This window comes from Balaenoptera borealis, assembly GCF_965194805.1.
Source record: "Balaenoptera borealis genome assembly, chromosome: 15".
Classification (NCBI taxonomy): domain Eukaryota; kingdom Metazoa; phylum Chordata; class Mammalia; order Artiodactyla; family Balaenopteridae; genus Balaenoptera; species Balaenoptera borealis.
The window spans coordinates 44,767,036-44,783,536 of NC_138871.1; the positions used below are offsets into that span (position 1 = coordinate 44,767,036).

At 38.7% G+C, this 16,501-nt stretch overlaps 1 protein-coding gene across 4 annotated transcripts in view; it reads left to right on the forward strand.

The window, feature by feature from the left end:
* The window catches only part of EFEMP1 (EGF containing fibulin extracellular matrix protein 1), a 68,410-nt gene extending 52,351 nt beyond the window's left edge, over positions 1-16,059 (forward strand). For 3 of the 4 annotated variants that reach the window (XM_082358170.1, XM_082358171.1, XM_082358169.1), the window contains 6 exons: positions 3,271-3,390; positions 4,366-4,485; positions 5,529-5,648; positions 9,359-9,482; positions 9,563-9,758; positions 15,430-16,059. In XM_082358170.1, coding sequence (XP_082214296.1) covers positions 3,271-3,390; positions 4,366-4,485; positions 5,529-5,648; positions 9,359-9,482; positions 9,563-9,758; positions 15,430-15,591 — 842 coding nt within the window. In that variant the 3' untranslated portion in view covers positions 15,592-16,059. The remainder of the gene's footprint in view (positions 1-3,270; positions 3,391-4,365; positions 4,486-5,528; positions 5,649-9,358; positions 9,483-9,562; positions 9,759-15,429) is intronic. The other variant, XM_082358168.1, reaches the window with a different exon arrangement.
* Positions 16,060-16,501: the final 442 nt, after the last annotated feature.

Genomic DNA, 16,501 nt, shown 5'->3' on the forward strand with positions numbered 1-16,501 from the left:
GAGCTCTACTTGAGCTCTCTGAGGACGGGGGCCAGGCCTGGTTTGTGTCATTGTTGTCTCCCCAGTCCCTGAAGAGTGCCCACCAAGTAGGTGCTCAATGCATGCTTTTTCAATGACAGGAAGAACACGATATGGGGAGGCCAACTGGCAAATGAGAAGTAAACTAAAGTGTTCTGGGCTCAATCTTGAGGCCCAGCACTAGGATGAAACTCTGTAATTGACTCCCTCTGTCCACTGATTTACATAACACCTCTTACCATAATATCAGTGAAGAGTCCTTATTTTCTCTTAGGAACAGACTATAATGATGTGGGGACAGGCAACCCAGCATCAATTTTCACCTGAGAATGTGAGCTCTTGGTGTCAGGATGTCAACACTGAGCTCCTCATGGGCCCTGGCCCTGTTCTTCCCGCCATGGGGTTGTGCATAGGTGCTGGGGCTAGTGCCCAGCCTCTGAGGAAGGACCAGGGCTTGCACTGACTGAAGCTGTGACTTAAGAGAAAATTGTGTGGAAAACTCCACAGGCACCAAAGTTTTGCCCACTGTATTAGTCAGGAAAATAAACAATTGAGGGTATAAAAAGTATAGAAAAAGAACAAACCCAGCCTACTATGGGAAGAATCAAAGCGAATGGAACTTATGGTTAGAGCCCTTTATGGTATGGCAGGAGATGTCCTTCAATTCAGATCTAGGACTTCCCTGGTGGCCCAGTGGTTAAGACTCCATGCTTCCACTGCAGGGGGTGCAGGTTCAATCCCTGGTCATCCCTCGTTGGGGAAATAAGATCCCACATGCTACGTGGTGCAGCCAAGAATTAAAAAAAAAAATTCAGATCTAATCAGGTGGCTTCCTCACTGTTCCCCTCACCCATAGAACCAATACTACATTCCTCAAAAGAGCATATAAAGTCTTCCTCCATCTAGTCCTTGCACAGCTCTATTGTATCAACAGCCCTCTCCTGCCAAAATAATTACACTCCAGCTTTGTCCCACTAGTTATAGTTCCCCAATACATCACATAGTGTCACACTTCGGTGCCTCTACCAGAGACACGCAGTCCTAACAAACTCCTGTTCAACTCTCAAATTCTAGCTCAAGGTCACTTCCTCTGGGAGGTCTTCCATGATATACCCAAATATAATTAGTCACTCCCTCCTATATTCTAGTAATTCTCAAACTCTGATGGATCCTTTGTAAATTTCCAACCTGTTATAGATCAATACTTATGTAGAGTACAGTAAGAATGTTGCAGTAACACCAAATTGTTATTCCTAAACACTTGCTCCCAATTTCTGTACTTATTCATTGCGGACTGGTCCAAATAGTCCGTGGACCAGTAGTGGTCAGCAGGTCACACTTTGAGTAGAATGGTGCTCCCTCTCTCCCTTGTACACTTTTCTATTTTGATCTTATAATTCCATACATTAATTTGTTTTCATGCCTGTTTTCCATACAAGACAGGGGTAGAATATATATATGATTATCATCGTTATAAACCTACATTACCAAACACAATGATAGCAAATAACAATGGTTCAATGAATGTTTACTGGTTGAGAAGACATGCATTATTTATTCATCAAATATTTAGTGAGGGCTGACTGTGCGCCAAGTTCTAGGTATTGGGCCATCGTAGTAAACAAACAGATTTTACAGAATCGCAGCCCACGGAACTATTAGAAAGTACCACTTACATAATTTAGCTATTGATATTGGCACCTGGCTGTAACACTAGGTACTAGGAAGAACTGTGCTAAAATTACTCTTAATTAGTATGAACTTTCCATTCATTCAGCTAATGTTTATTGAGCACCTACTATGCCAGACCCTGTTCCAGGTATTAAGCACACAACAGTGAACAGACAAAAAATACTTTACCTCTACCTCAAGAGGAGGAAATGGGTCTTATTTGCCTTGCATTATAGGGAGGGACACAGACAAGAAGCAAATAAACACATAATACAATGTCAAGGAGTGTCACTGGCTACAAAGAAATATAAAGCAGGATAAGGGGGTAGATGGGGCAGAAGAAGTTATTTTATATGGATGGACAGAGATGGCCTCCCTGAGGTGACAATTTGATCAGACACCTAAATAAATTAGGAGGGAAGCCATGTGAACATCATTACTGTTTATTTCAATATTCAAGTTAAATCAAATATATTTTGCAGCTTATTCATAATAGCTCCCAATTTTTTTTTTTTTTTTTTGCCTGTTTTGTGCAAGGAAGTTCACCGAAACCATCTCACGTAAGCCTCCCAACAATCCTGCCACATTGCTGATTATTACTCACAGAAGAGGAAATGGAAGCTCTGAGAGGTTAAGACGAAGCTAGTAAATGCCAGAACGAAGATTCAAACTCAGATTACCTTGCAGCCACTTGAGCACACTGTCTTCCACACTTTTAGTTATTAAAGTACTGGAAGGGTTCAGCATAAAGTTTTGTTTTGTTTCATTTTTTCCATGAGATAGTCACTCCATAGTATTACAGTGATTGTGAATAATTGTTATTTTAAATTACACATGCCATATTGGAGTTGTCACAAAGTGTAGAATCATCGATTAATGGAATTCTATTATGCTTTTAAAATATTAATCCTACTTTGCAAGTTCCCAATTGAGCATTTTATAATTGGAAATATTTATACGAGAAGGACACAGGCTGGAACACATCATCAATGTGTCAGAAGGGCACTCTCAAGAAGTAACTTGTTTAGCGTCCCATTCCTTCCATAGCGTTCTTTCACTTGATTCTCACAGAAACTTCATAAGATACACACGCAGCATTACTATCCACATTTTACAGAAGAAAAAATCTAGATACTGAACATTTAAGTGACTTCGCCAAGGTCACCAGCTGAGCAACAGCCCGTACCTCCTTTTATTAGTTTTACGCTACATCACTCAATTCTTCCATAGTTCTTTTCTACTTCTATCATTATAAATAAGCTTTTAGATTCCCAGCCTGACATTCTCACTTATGTGTGAAATAGTTTTAATTACTTTTCCCTCTTTAAATCTCAACCAACCCAACCAGGTTTATGAAGTCTTTGTTCTTAACATCTCATTTAACTGCAGAGGGGAGACCAAAGTGTATTTAAAGCACAGATACCCTAATTTTTTAAAAAGAAAAATAATTACTTTTAAAAGGATGTCTCTAGATAGGTTTTCTAGATAATTCTCTGCTGAGAACTTAAGATTAAACAGCTCAATAATAGTAATTTGGATAGTCAATAATTTGGTTCTCTTTGTGTATGCTTGATAACCTAGATATAGACGAATGTACCATCCCTCCATATTGCCACCAAAGATGCGTGAACACACCAGGATCATTTTATTGCCAGTGCAGTCCTGGGTTTCAATTGGCAGCAAACAACTATACCTGCGTAGGTAAGACTTCTGGAAACAGTCATCCTGACTGATTTCTGTCTTCCCAAGCCACACTGCAGTACTTCCAGTTTTCTATGTTCTTGAGTGAACTGGTTTCCATCAACTTCCCTGCATAAAGCTGAAAAGACAGTAACCAATCTGGTTTTTTAAAACACATCAAGATGTGAATGGAAAAAAATTTTTAACCTTGGTTTTAGTTCTCTTCTGTGAGTGTATCAAAAAAAAAATTTTTAACTACAGATCAATTGATATACACACACCAATTAGTCAAGAGTGTGTGATATAAACGTTGAAGGTGCCAAAGGGGTTACTGCAAGTTCAAATACATAAACTTGCCGCTGAAAGTGCATCTGATTTTTACATGCTTCTTCTGCCCTTTCAGAATGCAATGTCACGGCACACAATTTTAAGATTGGCATGACATGGAAAGAATCTAGTGCAGGAAAAATGCCTTTTCACAATATTTTCAGTGCCTTAGAGCATTGCAAAACTCTGTATGGGTCTCAAAGGCTTATGTTATAATTGTAATGGAATTTAACAGGACCCATTTAAAAAGTACTAAATAGCACAGATAAATCTTCACTACAGCATGCTGAGAGACCGTATTAGTATGTGTCTTATATCAATTATTTATAGACTTGGCATTTTGCATCTGAACAACAATACAAGAAAATAGATACTGGAATGTATATTTATTAGAATCATTAAATTCTTTTGGAAAGATTCATCAAACACCAAACTAACTGTCATTCCCAGAAAAAAAAATATTCTGGTATTTTTAAAAGAAGTATATGACAGATGTTTGAAGTTGTTCCAACAAATATGAAACCTGAATGGGTGTTCTCCAGTGAGCTTCTGCAGAGCAAAGAATCCAGCTAGGGAATTACTCACTTATCATAGGATGACATAGGTACAAAAGAGCAAGGCTATGTTTAAAGACATAGATATATAAATGTGTATAACCTTGCCTTTCAGACATAAATGAATGTGATGCCAGCAATCAATGTGCTCAGCAATGCTACAACATTCTTGGTTCATTCATCTGTCAGTGCAATCAAGGATATGAGCTAAGCAGTGACAGGCTCAACTGTGAAGGTAAAATATTGTCCAAATAATTAGTAATCATGGTCCAATTCCTGTGATTGCTGTTGCTTTAATCCAAGTATGTACCTGTTTATGAAAGCAAATTTTTATCCATGGAAATTCCGTTCTAAAATCCAGTTAATCTAGTTCAATTATAACATTGACTTTTTAGTATGTTTTCAAAAGAAAGGAGAAGAAACAAAATAATTGAAATATTAGATGTAGGCTGGGTGTATTAGATGTATTAGATGTAGGCTGGGTCTGATAATTAGCAAGGGTGTCTTGTTTCTCAAGTGTGATGCAACGGCTAGCAGCAGTGGCACCTCCTGGGAGCCTCTGAGAATTGTAGAATCTCAGGCCCCAGCCCAGACCTACTGAGTCAGATTCTGCATCTAATGAGAACTCCAGGTGACTGGCATGCATGTTTAAGTTCAAAAATGGCTGATTGCATGTCAAGAACATTAGAAGAGAAACCAAGAGACCTGGCCCCTAGTCATGCCTGCCACTGTGTAATTCAAAAGCCATAAGACATCCTGAGGGGGATGCCATTGACACTTCATGCTCCCGACTTCCTCATAAACGCTCCCACCTTTACTTGGGACAGCACCATTGAGAAATGCAAAGCATTCTGCCAGGGCATCACCTCTAGAAGCTAGCACAGGGATGGAACTTGGAGTTCAAAACTCAGATGAACTTGGGAGCAGAGCCACCCAATTTCTGAGAAGGCAAATATGAATCTGCATCACTGGGTGGGTCTGCCAAGCACAACATGAGGATCATCAACCACAAGCCAATTCATTCAGTCTGCTCAGCTAGTATGGTTAGTTCCAGGATTCGCCAAACTGTCAGCAATAAGTGAGTAAAACTGATGGTAAGAAAAACTCTCTGTGCTGTGAAGCTCTATGGGAAATGAGCTGATATTGTTAGAATTTGCACTTGAGCTTCTTATAAAGTATTGTATTTCTGTTTCAGAGTATGCAGTGTTAAAAAAAATTACCAAAATAGTGACATGTAAGTTTTCAACTCTGTCTTATTGCTCTTGTCTGGTTCAACAGACATTGATGAATGCAGAACCTCGAGCTACCTGTGTCAATATCAATGTGTCAATGAGCCTGGGAAATTCTCTTGTATGTGCCCCCAGGGATACCAAGTGGTGAGAAGTAGAACATGTCAGGGTAAGTTTATTGTTTTCATATCTGTTAAGTTTTAACCAGGAAAAGCAGGGAGGAAGTTGTAAGATTCTCTATCACAGACTTACATTTTTTACAATTTGAGCTCTTTTTTTTCCCCTGTTGATCATGAGACATGCACATCTCATAAAGAGGATATTCAGTGTTAACTCTCTTTGAAATTTAAAGTAATCATTTTTCTTTCTTAAAATAAATAATTTTAATAAAATATTGGTATGCCTTCTATATAGCCTACATAATCCCTATGATATATATCCTCTAATCATCCACCAGAAAAGATTCAATTATTAAAATATTTCACCATGAGTTTCAGTGTAGAGCATAAGCTTAATGTGTGGTTAGGTGCACCTCAAACCGATCTGAATTCTCTAAAACACCAGGATTATAAATTGGATAGTAATTTAAGTGTTGAGAAAATCAGCTTCATGTGTATTAAAAAGTGCTTGAATACTTCAGTAAAAAAAACTATTAATCCAAAAATAGCTAATGTCTTTGGGTCCAGTTTTAAAATAAATGTTCAGGTGATTTTCACAGCTACATGTTGGTGGAAGAAGTGGCTCTCTACATGGTATGATTTCAGAGTCTCTTTGAAAGATTTGAAAATGTGCACCCTCTCCTCCCTACCTCCTGCATGTAGCTTAAAATTTCTTTAACAGGCAAAAGACTATTCAGATAAAACTAAAACTAGATAATCCTGGAAAAATTGGTACAAACACAGGTTTACATAAAGCAGTGAGAGAGTGAAAAAAAAAAATGACTGAACTTGAAGACACAAAATCTGTTTGAGACCTAGCTGTATGGCATTCTATCTATACAATTTGAACAAATTATCAAACTTCTCTGAGCCTCAACTTTCTCATTTGGAAAAGGGAGTTGAGGGAATGAAATGGAATAACATACAGAAAAATTATTTATAAACTATAAAGCCTGTAAAGTTCAAGATGTTTTTATGAAATTTACCCAGCAATATAAATGACTAGTAGCAAATCTTCTCTAGAAGAAGGGCAGTAAAATATTAAGAAAGGAAAAGATCAAGGAAAGGAGACACTCAGGATTCTCAGTCTATATCATGATTTTACAAGGGAAATATTAATTCACAGGAATATCCATGACCTGAGATTTTATAGCGTGTATGTGATCATTCAACTAGAATCCAACCACTAAATATGAGCATAATCAGAATGTAGTTCATTGCACAATAAACATCTTTCTACCCCTTTCCATGTTACTAGAGACTCTGTAATGTTAATTGTGGAGAAACATTGCATTCCAATGGTTTTACTTTCTGAACCCTAACTGAGACTTTTAACATGAATATTATATGCAGGAAAATGTTAGCCAGTGGGGTACCTTAACCAATTTCCCTGGAGTCCTGAAACAAATGTCTATGTGTTTCTGATCATAAATGGATTTGACACCCAGCAAAAGACAGAAACAAGTTAACATTCAGTGGAATCTTACCAGCCTACTCTATCTATATCTGTTATAACGAAAGGTGAAAATGCAATGGAATTGCAAATAGGAGATTCATTAGTGTTATATCTTGAAGAATGTTTGGTTAAACCAAAACATTTTTTGTGAAAGAGACTTACCATTCTTTTAGGGTACAAAACAATTGGTTTCCCCCACTGAAACCATTCCTTCCCAGCCCTGTCTACAGGTTAAAGTAAAACCAAAAGAGTCTGGATTCTTACCTTCCCCCAAAAGGTTTATTTTAGGGATGAAATAACTGTTCTCATTTCCACAGTCTTGCAAAAATTAAAACTCTGTGTGTGTGTGTGTGTGTGGTGGCAGGTTGTGGGGAGGGGAGAGGGACAGCAGGGAAGGAAAGAAACAGAGGGAGAATACACAGATACACAGACACACATTCATCAAATATTTTAATACTATTAATCACTTCTGAAAAACCTTCCAAAATGGTTAAGGAGTTGATTATGCTAGGCTCTAAATTACTGGAAGTAATAAATAAAATTATCACATAAAGTTTCCTTTTGCTGCTGTTGAACTCCATATAACAAACCAGTCTTCACTTTCCCTGTAGCTAAACAGCATCTTTATTTTTCAAAAAAGTGAAAAATATTGAAAGGACAAGTCAGTTGTGATTTCTTCTGAGGAATCTAAGTTCTTTCTTTAGCCATAGCCAGTCCAAAAGAAGATACTTTTTGTAACTGACTCTTGGAAACTGCATAGCTTTTCCAGTCTCCTCTTGGGTTCCAGATAGCTTTTGCCAGTTTGGAAGCTAAAAGAAAATTTTTTCTCCAAAGACAAGGAATGGAATTACTCTCATTTAGAGGATGCAATACCTTGCAGTGGAGAGATGCCTGTCACTAACTATATGAACTTGGGTCAGCCACTTAACCCTTATTTGTTTTCCCTTCATGCCAAATAGAGATAATATATTTCTCACCATCTCCATAGGGTTTGTGTGAAGAGCAACTTGGTTCAATTTAATATTTCTTAAAATCTAGGTGCCCCCAGTGCGCTCATGCTAGGTGATAAAGGGACAGAAAGATGTGTACAATAGCCTTTGCCCTCCAGGAGCTTACAAGCTAATAGAAGGATTAAGACAAACATGCAGATTTCAATAATGCAAAGCAAAAGGCAATAAAGGTCCCAAAAGAGGAACGTGAGATATAAGAATTCAAAGAGAAGAAAGAGATCATATCCCAGCAACTAGGCAATGACTACCTGTAAATTAATGAATGAAAATATCTGATGGTGGGGAAGGAATGATTCAGAAAAGGCTTATATTGGATAAAATCTAATCACTATTCAAATGTAAAGGGAGACAAACATACATAGGGATGTGGATATTAATATAATTTTCATTGTCGTAAATGTAATGGTTCTCTAGCATTGTAAACTCTTCTCTCAGATGTCATCTGGGAACTCCTAATTCCCAAATCTAAATTCAGTCTTTGTCCATCCTGGCCTTCCCACAACCCTCCTTCCCGGGACCCTCTCTAGCTCTGACCTCCTTGCACTGCCTTTTCCTGGGTTGCCTCTCACCGCTGACACTGACAGTCCCTTCCTTAATTCCCCTTCTTCCCCATGGTCTTTAAATAGCCATGCTCTACATGGTAGGATACTTCATAGCTTCACTTCTTTTGCTGTGAACAGCTTCCTATGGACAGTGTAATCCACTCCCAGAACATTAACTATCCAGCAGCATGCTACAGCTTACTGCAACCACATTCCAGCCTTTCCCTCTCTCCCAAGCCCCTGAGCCTGACAATAAACTTCCATCTCCATAGTTTTTGTTTGCTGCTTTCTCAGCCTGGAAGGCCCTCCCCACTGCAATCTGAAAATCCCATCTAACCACCACCCTTTTCAAGGCCAAGGTGAGAGGCCTCCTCCTTCTTTCAGCCTTCCTTAATTCCCCAGAGGGCAAGAAATAGTGTCTTTCATTTTTATTTAAGCAAAGTCAATGGCAAGCATTTGGCTTTGAATTCAACAGATGAATAATAGGTGCTTGATAAAGTACCATGAAATGACACATATTAATCTGTCGAGAATGGCTCCACTTCATCTGTCATGAATTAATGCAATGAACCCAGGTCCCACCAAGTCTTGCGTCTAAAAGCAAATTAAACACAGTCCAGATTCTTATACACCTCCTTCCAGTGGCAAACTGGAATCTGCCACTTACGCAATTTACTTATATCAGTAAACTCTTCGACTCTACATCTCTACAGATATAAATGAGTGTGAGACCACAAATGAATGTCGGGAAGATGAAATGTGTTGGAATTATCATGGCGGCTTCCGTTGTTACCCACGAAATCCTTGTCAAGATCCTTACATTCTAACATCAGAGAAGTAAGAAAAATCAGACCTTTTGAAACTGAGAATCTTCTGGTTTTACCAAGCCTAACTAACACTTTTGTTTGTCTCTGCAGCCGATGTGTTTGCCCAGTCTCAAATGCGCTGTGCCGAGAACTTCCCCAATCCATAGTCTACAAATACATGAGCATCCGATCTGATAGGTCTGTGCCATCTGACATCTTCCAGATACAGGCCACAACCATTTATCCCAACACTATCAATACTTTTCGGATTAAATCTGGAAATGAAAATAGAGAGTTCTACCTAAGAGTAAGTATCCTGAGGGCAGCCTTAGCTGTCGAGAAAGTTCCAAGTTTGTTGTTGTTGTTTGGTAGTAATTCACATAGAAAGAAAGCTAACATTTAAAGAGTTTTTATGTGCAGGCATTGTGTAAGTCCTTCCAGTGTGCATTATCTCATTTAATCCTCTTGGTAATGCTTGGTCAGATTAATATTTATCTCCATATTTTACAGAAAAAAAAAGTAAGACTCAGGGAGATGAAGTAGCTTCTCTAAAGTCACTCAGATAAAAGTTGTACACTCTAACAGAGTTGTGTGTGACCAGCAAAACACAAGCCTACACACACACACACACCTCAAATAGATACCACAAATCAGTGATAGCTATTTAATTGTACATAGAAAAAATAATTCCTGGAGAGCTTTTCAAAAACGCTGAATTCCTTATTGTTACATTCGCAAGATTATTTACATCTGCACCAAAACTAAGACCCAGAAGTATCTGAGAAGTGACCCCAACTCCCCACCCCCCGCACCATGTGTACAACAGATAGTTGTACCATTCTTGCAAATTTCCAGGCAGGCAATGTGAGGTCACGTTTATGTTTTCTCTTTCTTTCATTGCCTATATGAAATCTTTCTCTGAATTCTGCCATTTCTCTCTCCACAGTGTCCCCTGGGTTATCTTTGTGTCCTTGTGTCTCTGCCTCTCTTCCTTTAAACTGGCTCTTAGCACCTCTCTAATCCCTCCAAGGGCTTCCCAGCAGATCTCCCTGACTCCAGTGCCTCAGCCTTCCAGTCCCCCCTGCAAAATCTAAGCAAGTTCATTTTAGGTTAAAATTCCGACATATTTCAAATACGGCTCACCACTTCATGTGAAAATGATGGCACCCCACCAAGCAGTTTGCAGGGTTACGGTAAGTCTTTCACGCTAAGGATGTTATTCATCCAGTTCCAGTTTTCTCAAAACTCCTTTGGGCACTCTTCATTTTTAATCAGATTTTAAGGTCAATATTTCATTTTGAGAATATGAAAAGTAAATTGGGAAATTCATCCTCGTGGTAAAGTTTACAGATTTTTAATGTTTACTCGTTTATCCTGTTCTTTGATATATTAAGTTCCCTTCCAGCTCCAGAATTATGTGACTCTGTTTCTTTGCCAGTAAATTAGAAATGATTAATCTCTCATGACCAACTTCTGAAGAGAAAAACCCAACCCAAAATACAATCTATTACTATTCTTTTTTCTAATAACTAAAAATAAACGTCTTTAACATTTGATGCTTTAAATTTGAGATATACTAGATATTTGTAAGAAGTTTACTCTAAATGAATTTCACACAGTTCAGATAATAACAATTTAATAATTTTAGCCCAAAGAAATAACATTATTTGTAACCCATGGCAGTCAAATAGGTTCATCTCAAAATCATCTTTAAAAATAATTTTCCATTTTGAACTCTTATCCAAAATTTAAGAAAGTAAAATTTCCTAGCAGAATCAACAAAGAGTTAAGCAAAGTACCTGCACGGGTTTTTTTTTTTTTTTTTTGAAATAAACATGGCACTTTTAAAGTTTTATGATTCATATCAGTGAACTTATTGACTTGATATTTTCAGATATAAATACAGTGTTTTTCTCAAGTAAAATCCTTTCTTATGAATGATATAAAACATTGCCAATTTTGATAATCCCAGAATTAAATACTACTATTTGAAAGCAAAAAAGCATTTAAAATAAGAAGATATTTCAAGACTATTTATTATCACATAATTCAAAAAATAGTTGGATCAAATCCTACAAAATTTCTCCAATGAAGTTCCACTTGCGCAGAGGGCATTTAATCATAAGACTCCATCAGGAGGCCTTAATTAAGCACCTATTATATACTCAGCTTCATGCTAGGTGCATGTAATACACAGTTCCTTACTTCAAAGAGCTTTAAATATTACTTTGTGGCATAGTTAACGTCTATGAGAAAAGCAGAGGACAAATTTGTGTTTAACTCCATGCTCCAAGACATCAAAGAATTAATGTGGGCTGCAATAGTCAAAGAATGTTTCTTGAGAAACATGAGGCTGGACCTTATCCTTGAAAGGATCTGTGGGATATAGGATTTTATTTATATTCCTTTTGGGACAATACTGAGAAAATCTTCTTCCCTAGAAAAGGGAACATATTAGAAAGAAGTAATACATGAAATTAAAGGTAGAATACCATCCTCCACCCACACCGACCAATATCTATCCTTCCTTACTGAGACTTATTTTTCTTCACAGCCCTTATCACCACGTTGCATAGTATTTATTTGTCCGTGTCACCTACTACCTACTAGAGTGTGAGTGCAATAAACAGAGACATTACCTGTCTGTTCACTCTTGTATGCACAGCACATAGAATGAATGGTACCTGGCACATTGCAGGTGCTCAAAAAATATTTTTAAATGAATAAATTAATTCAATCAACATCTTCAAGGTATCACTGTTACCTATAAGAGGCAAGCACCATGCTAGGTTCTAGAGACATAGCAGTGAATAAAACCAAGCCAATTCCTGCCCCAGCGGGGCTTATAGTTGAGACATCGAACAAGTGTTCACAAGTATGCTGAACGTTACAACTGAGCACTTCAAATTGTTCATGTGTACACCACAAGTTAACCCCTAACCAAGACAGCAGTAGTCTGGGAGCTTCCTGGAAGAAGTAGATTTAAGCTGAAGACTAGCAAATGGAAGGAATAAAAAGCAGACAAGTTAATCTGGAACTCCAGGTGCTACAGGCAGAGTGGCTTGAGAGGGACCTGGAGAGATAAGCAGGGCCTAGATCACACAATGCCTGACAGACCATACTAAGGGTTTCAAGTAGAGGAGTTGCTATCAGATTTTCATGTTAAAAAAGATACCTGGCTACACTGTAGAGCCTGGATTGGAGTGGAGCAAGAATGGAAATGGAGAGACCAGTAAGTAGTTCAAAAGATGGGGGACTAGTGTGGTAGCAGTGAGTCCAAAAGAAGTGGACAGATTTATGAAGATATAGGAAGAAGGACATGGCTTGGTAACCCATTTGCTATGGGGAGGTGGAGGAGAAGGAAGCGTCAAGGATAACCTCCAAGTTTCTGTCCTGAGCAACAGTAAATGGTGGTACCATTTACTGAGATAAGGAAGAAGGAGCCAGTGGAGAGAGGAGGGTGAGGAGTTCAGTTTGGACATACTGAGTCCTGGTCGCCATGAGACATCCAAGTAAAGATGAGTAGAGAATTGGATATGCGGGCTTGGAATTCATAGTATAGACTTTTAAGTCACTGGCAGATATGTGATCATTGAAGCCATGGCTATGGATGAGATCACTCAGGCAGAGTATGTAGGAAGTAGGTGAGATCACTCAGATCTGGGCACTATTATAGTCACATCCATTACCTCAGCCTACAGTTCTCTGGCCATCTCATCCCCCATGACCTTCAGCTTCATGTCACTCTGCCACCACCCCATGGCCACATGCTGGACTTTGTTATCCTGCAGAACAGTTCCACATCATCATCTGAGTCTCAGGTGACCCCCTCAGTGACTGATTCTCTTTCCTCTTTTTCATGCCCTCACTCCCACTCTATCTGCTCTTCACCCTCACAGTGATGCTAGTCCTCTGACCCCTCACCCATCATTTTCTCCCACTCTATCAACTTCTTGGTGGACCCTTGAACTACTCTGTCACCAACACCTCAATTCCCTGTCCAACAACTCTAGATCAATCACATAATCCACATCTATTTTCACACCCAGCTTGTCAGCACAGATTGGTAATACTATAAATCTCCAACTTCAGATGTGCCCTCAACAATCCTATTACTTTCTTTTATTTCTTCTCTTCAGCCACTGATTGCAAATGTCCCCATACTCTTTAAGTTCTTATACCCTTCATTTTCAGTAGGTGACCTCATCTCCTACTCTTCTGAAACCACTGAAACCAACAGGCATAAATTACTTGAACTTCCCATCCCATCCCTTGCAAACTTAAGTCCATGTGTTCCCCTTCTAACCTTCTCCTTTGAATTTTCCAAAGACAAGGTTTCACTTCTATCAATCAAGGCCAACCCACCACCTGTATTCTTCACTCCATTTCCTCTGGAACCTTGTTCTATCAAACTCTAATATACCTCCTACATATTTAACTTGTTTTCCCTCTAGATGTTGCCTCCTCTCTCTCTTCTCCCTTCCTAGCCAAGGTTCTTAAAGCACAGTCTGTAATCACAGTCTCTATTTTCTTATTTCCTAGTTACTCTTCTGTCTTCCAGTCCCACTACCCTACTGAAATTGCTCTGGAAAAAAGCCACCAACAGCATCCATACTGCTATATCCAGAGGCATTTTTCAGTTCCAGTCACCCCCATCCTCCCCTGCTGTATTGGACACTGCTTGCCATTCATCTGTTTACCACTTAATTATCTATTTCTTCTCAGCTTCCTTCAATGGCTTCTCTTCTGCCCATTCTTTAAATGTTGGTCTCTCACAGACCCAGTCTTATCACATATACGTTCTCTTCCTTGGTTTAATGTCCACCTATTGACGTGACTGCTAAATCCTAATCCACTGTTTCTATCCCTGCCCTCCTCTTGGCATTCAGATTCACACATTTACCTGCCTGCCTGTCCAAGCTCATCTCCCTGCACTCTCTAGCACCAATCACATTGTTCATCAAAGTGAAACTGCATCCAGTTCTCCAGAACATCCTTCTTTACAAAACTCCCACTTATTCTGGGTGACTGTCCTCAGGCATTCAAAGGCCTTCCCTCAATGCTTCAGCGTCCCTCTGTTTTTCTCTGTGAGTACACACCTCTGTGTATCTTCATATATACCCTGCATATCCCCATATATCTTAGCATTTGCCATATTCTATTGAAATTAACTACTTACATGCCTCTTCACCTACTAGAATGTAAACAGATCCACAATGTTGAGAAGTGAAAGATGACAACCTTGTTTACCAGTTCAAAAACTTATCAGATTCTCACATGAACTCCAATCTCTATAAAGGCTAGAACTACTCAATAAAAGTGAAGAGAAACATTAACAGAGAGGGGTGAGTAGAAAACAAAGAACTATCAAAAACAAGCAGGTCCCTGTACCTGGAACTAATGACTATGTGTGGATAAGGGATAAGATCCAGAAGGATTAGAACCAAGAAAGGACTAAGTAGTGACTTTAATCCTACCTCAAAATTCTTCACTTGGGCTTCCCTGGTGGTGCAGTGGTTAAGAATCCGCCTGCCAATGCAGGGGACACGGGTTGGAGCCCTGGTCTGGGAAGATCCCACATGCTGCAGAGCAACTAAGCCTGTGCACCACAACTACTGAGCCTGCGCTCTAGAGTCCATGAGCCACAACTACTGAGCCCACGTGCCACAACTACTGAAGCCCATGTGCCACAACTACTGAAGCCCACGCACCTAGAGCCCATGCTCCGCAACAAGAGAAGCCACCGCAATGAGAAGCCTGCGCACGGCAATGAAAGAGTAGCCCCCACTCGCCACAACTAGAGAAAGCCCACCTGCAGCAATGAAGACCCAACGCAGCCAAAAATAAATAAATAAATAAATGTATTTTTTTTAAAAAAATTCTTCCCCTAATTCTTATAGGAAGTGTATTCACAAATAATAGAAACTGTAACACAAGAAAAATTATTCTCTCACTCCCTCTTTTTTCTTTTATTTTAGCAAACAAGTCCTGTAAGTGCAATGCTTGTGCTGGTGAAGTCGCTATCAGGACCAAGAGAATATATAGTGGACCTGGAGATGCTGACGGTCAACAGTATGGGAACCTTCCGCACCAGCTCAGTGTTAAGACTGACAATAATAGTGGGACCATTTTCATTTTAGTCTTTTAAAAGAGTCCACTATAGGCATTTAAATCAGCCAAAGAATATTGTTATCTTAAAGCACTATTTTATTTATAGACATATCTAGTACATCTACATCTATATACTGTACACTCACCAATAATTCAAACAATTACACCATGGTATAAAGTGGGCATTTAATCTGTAAAGATTCAAAGTTTGTCTTTATTACTGTATGTAAATTAGACACTAATCCACTAAACTGGTCTTCTTCGAGAGAGCTAAGCATACTCTTTCTGGTGAAACTTGGATTCTTTTCTGTAAAAGTGGGACCAAGCAATGATTGTCTTCTGTGGTGCTTAAGGAAACTTACTATAGCTCCACTGATAGTCTCATAAGGAGGCAGCCATCATAACATTGAACAGCATGCAAGTTCAAGAATGAGTTTTTTAACTGCTTGTAAGAAAATGGAAAAAGTCAATAAAGATATATTTCTTTAGAAAATGAGGATCTATCATACTTGTGTTGGTTTTTATTTTCATGATCAGTCTAAATGTAGTTGTTTATTACATAGTAGTAAATCATTATCATATAGTATAGTGGTTTCTATAAGATATTTTAAATTTTGTCAGAAATTTTTGTTATGAATGTAAAAAAGGACAGTAAGTAAAATTCCCCGAATGAATAAGATATCCCCTAGAAAATCATTATATTGAGAAATCTATGGGGAGGAGATGAGAAAACAAATTCTTTCTAAACCACTTTGGAGTTGACCTGAAGAAGCAAACTTGGTGTACTAGTCAGTTTGAGTTGCTATAACAAAATACTATGGACTGGGTAGCTTATAAACAACAGAAATTTATTTCTCACAGTCTGGAGGGTGGAAATCCAAGATCAGGGTGCCAGTATGGTCAGGTTCTGGTGAGAACCCTCTTCTAGGTTGCAGACTC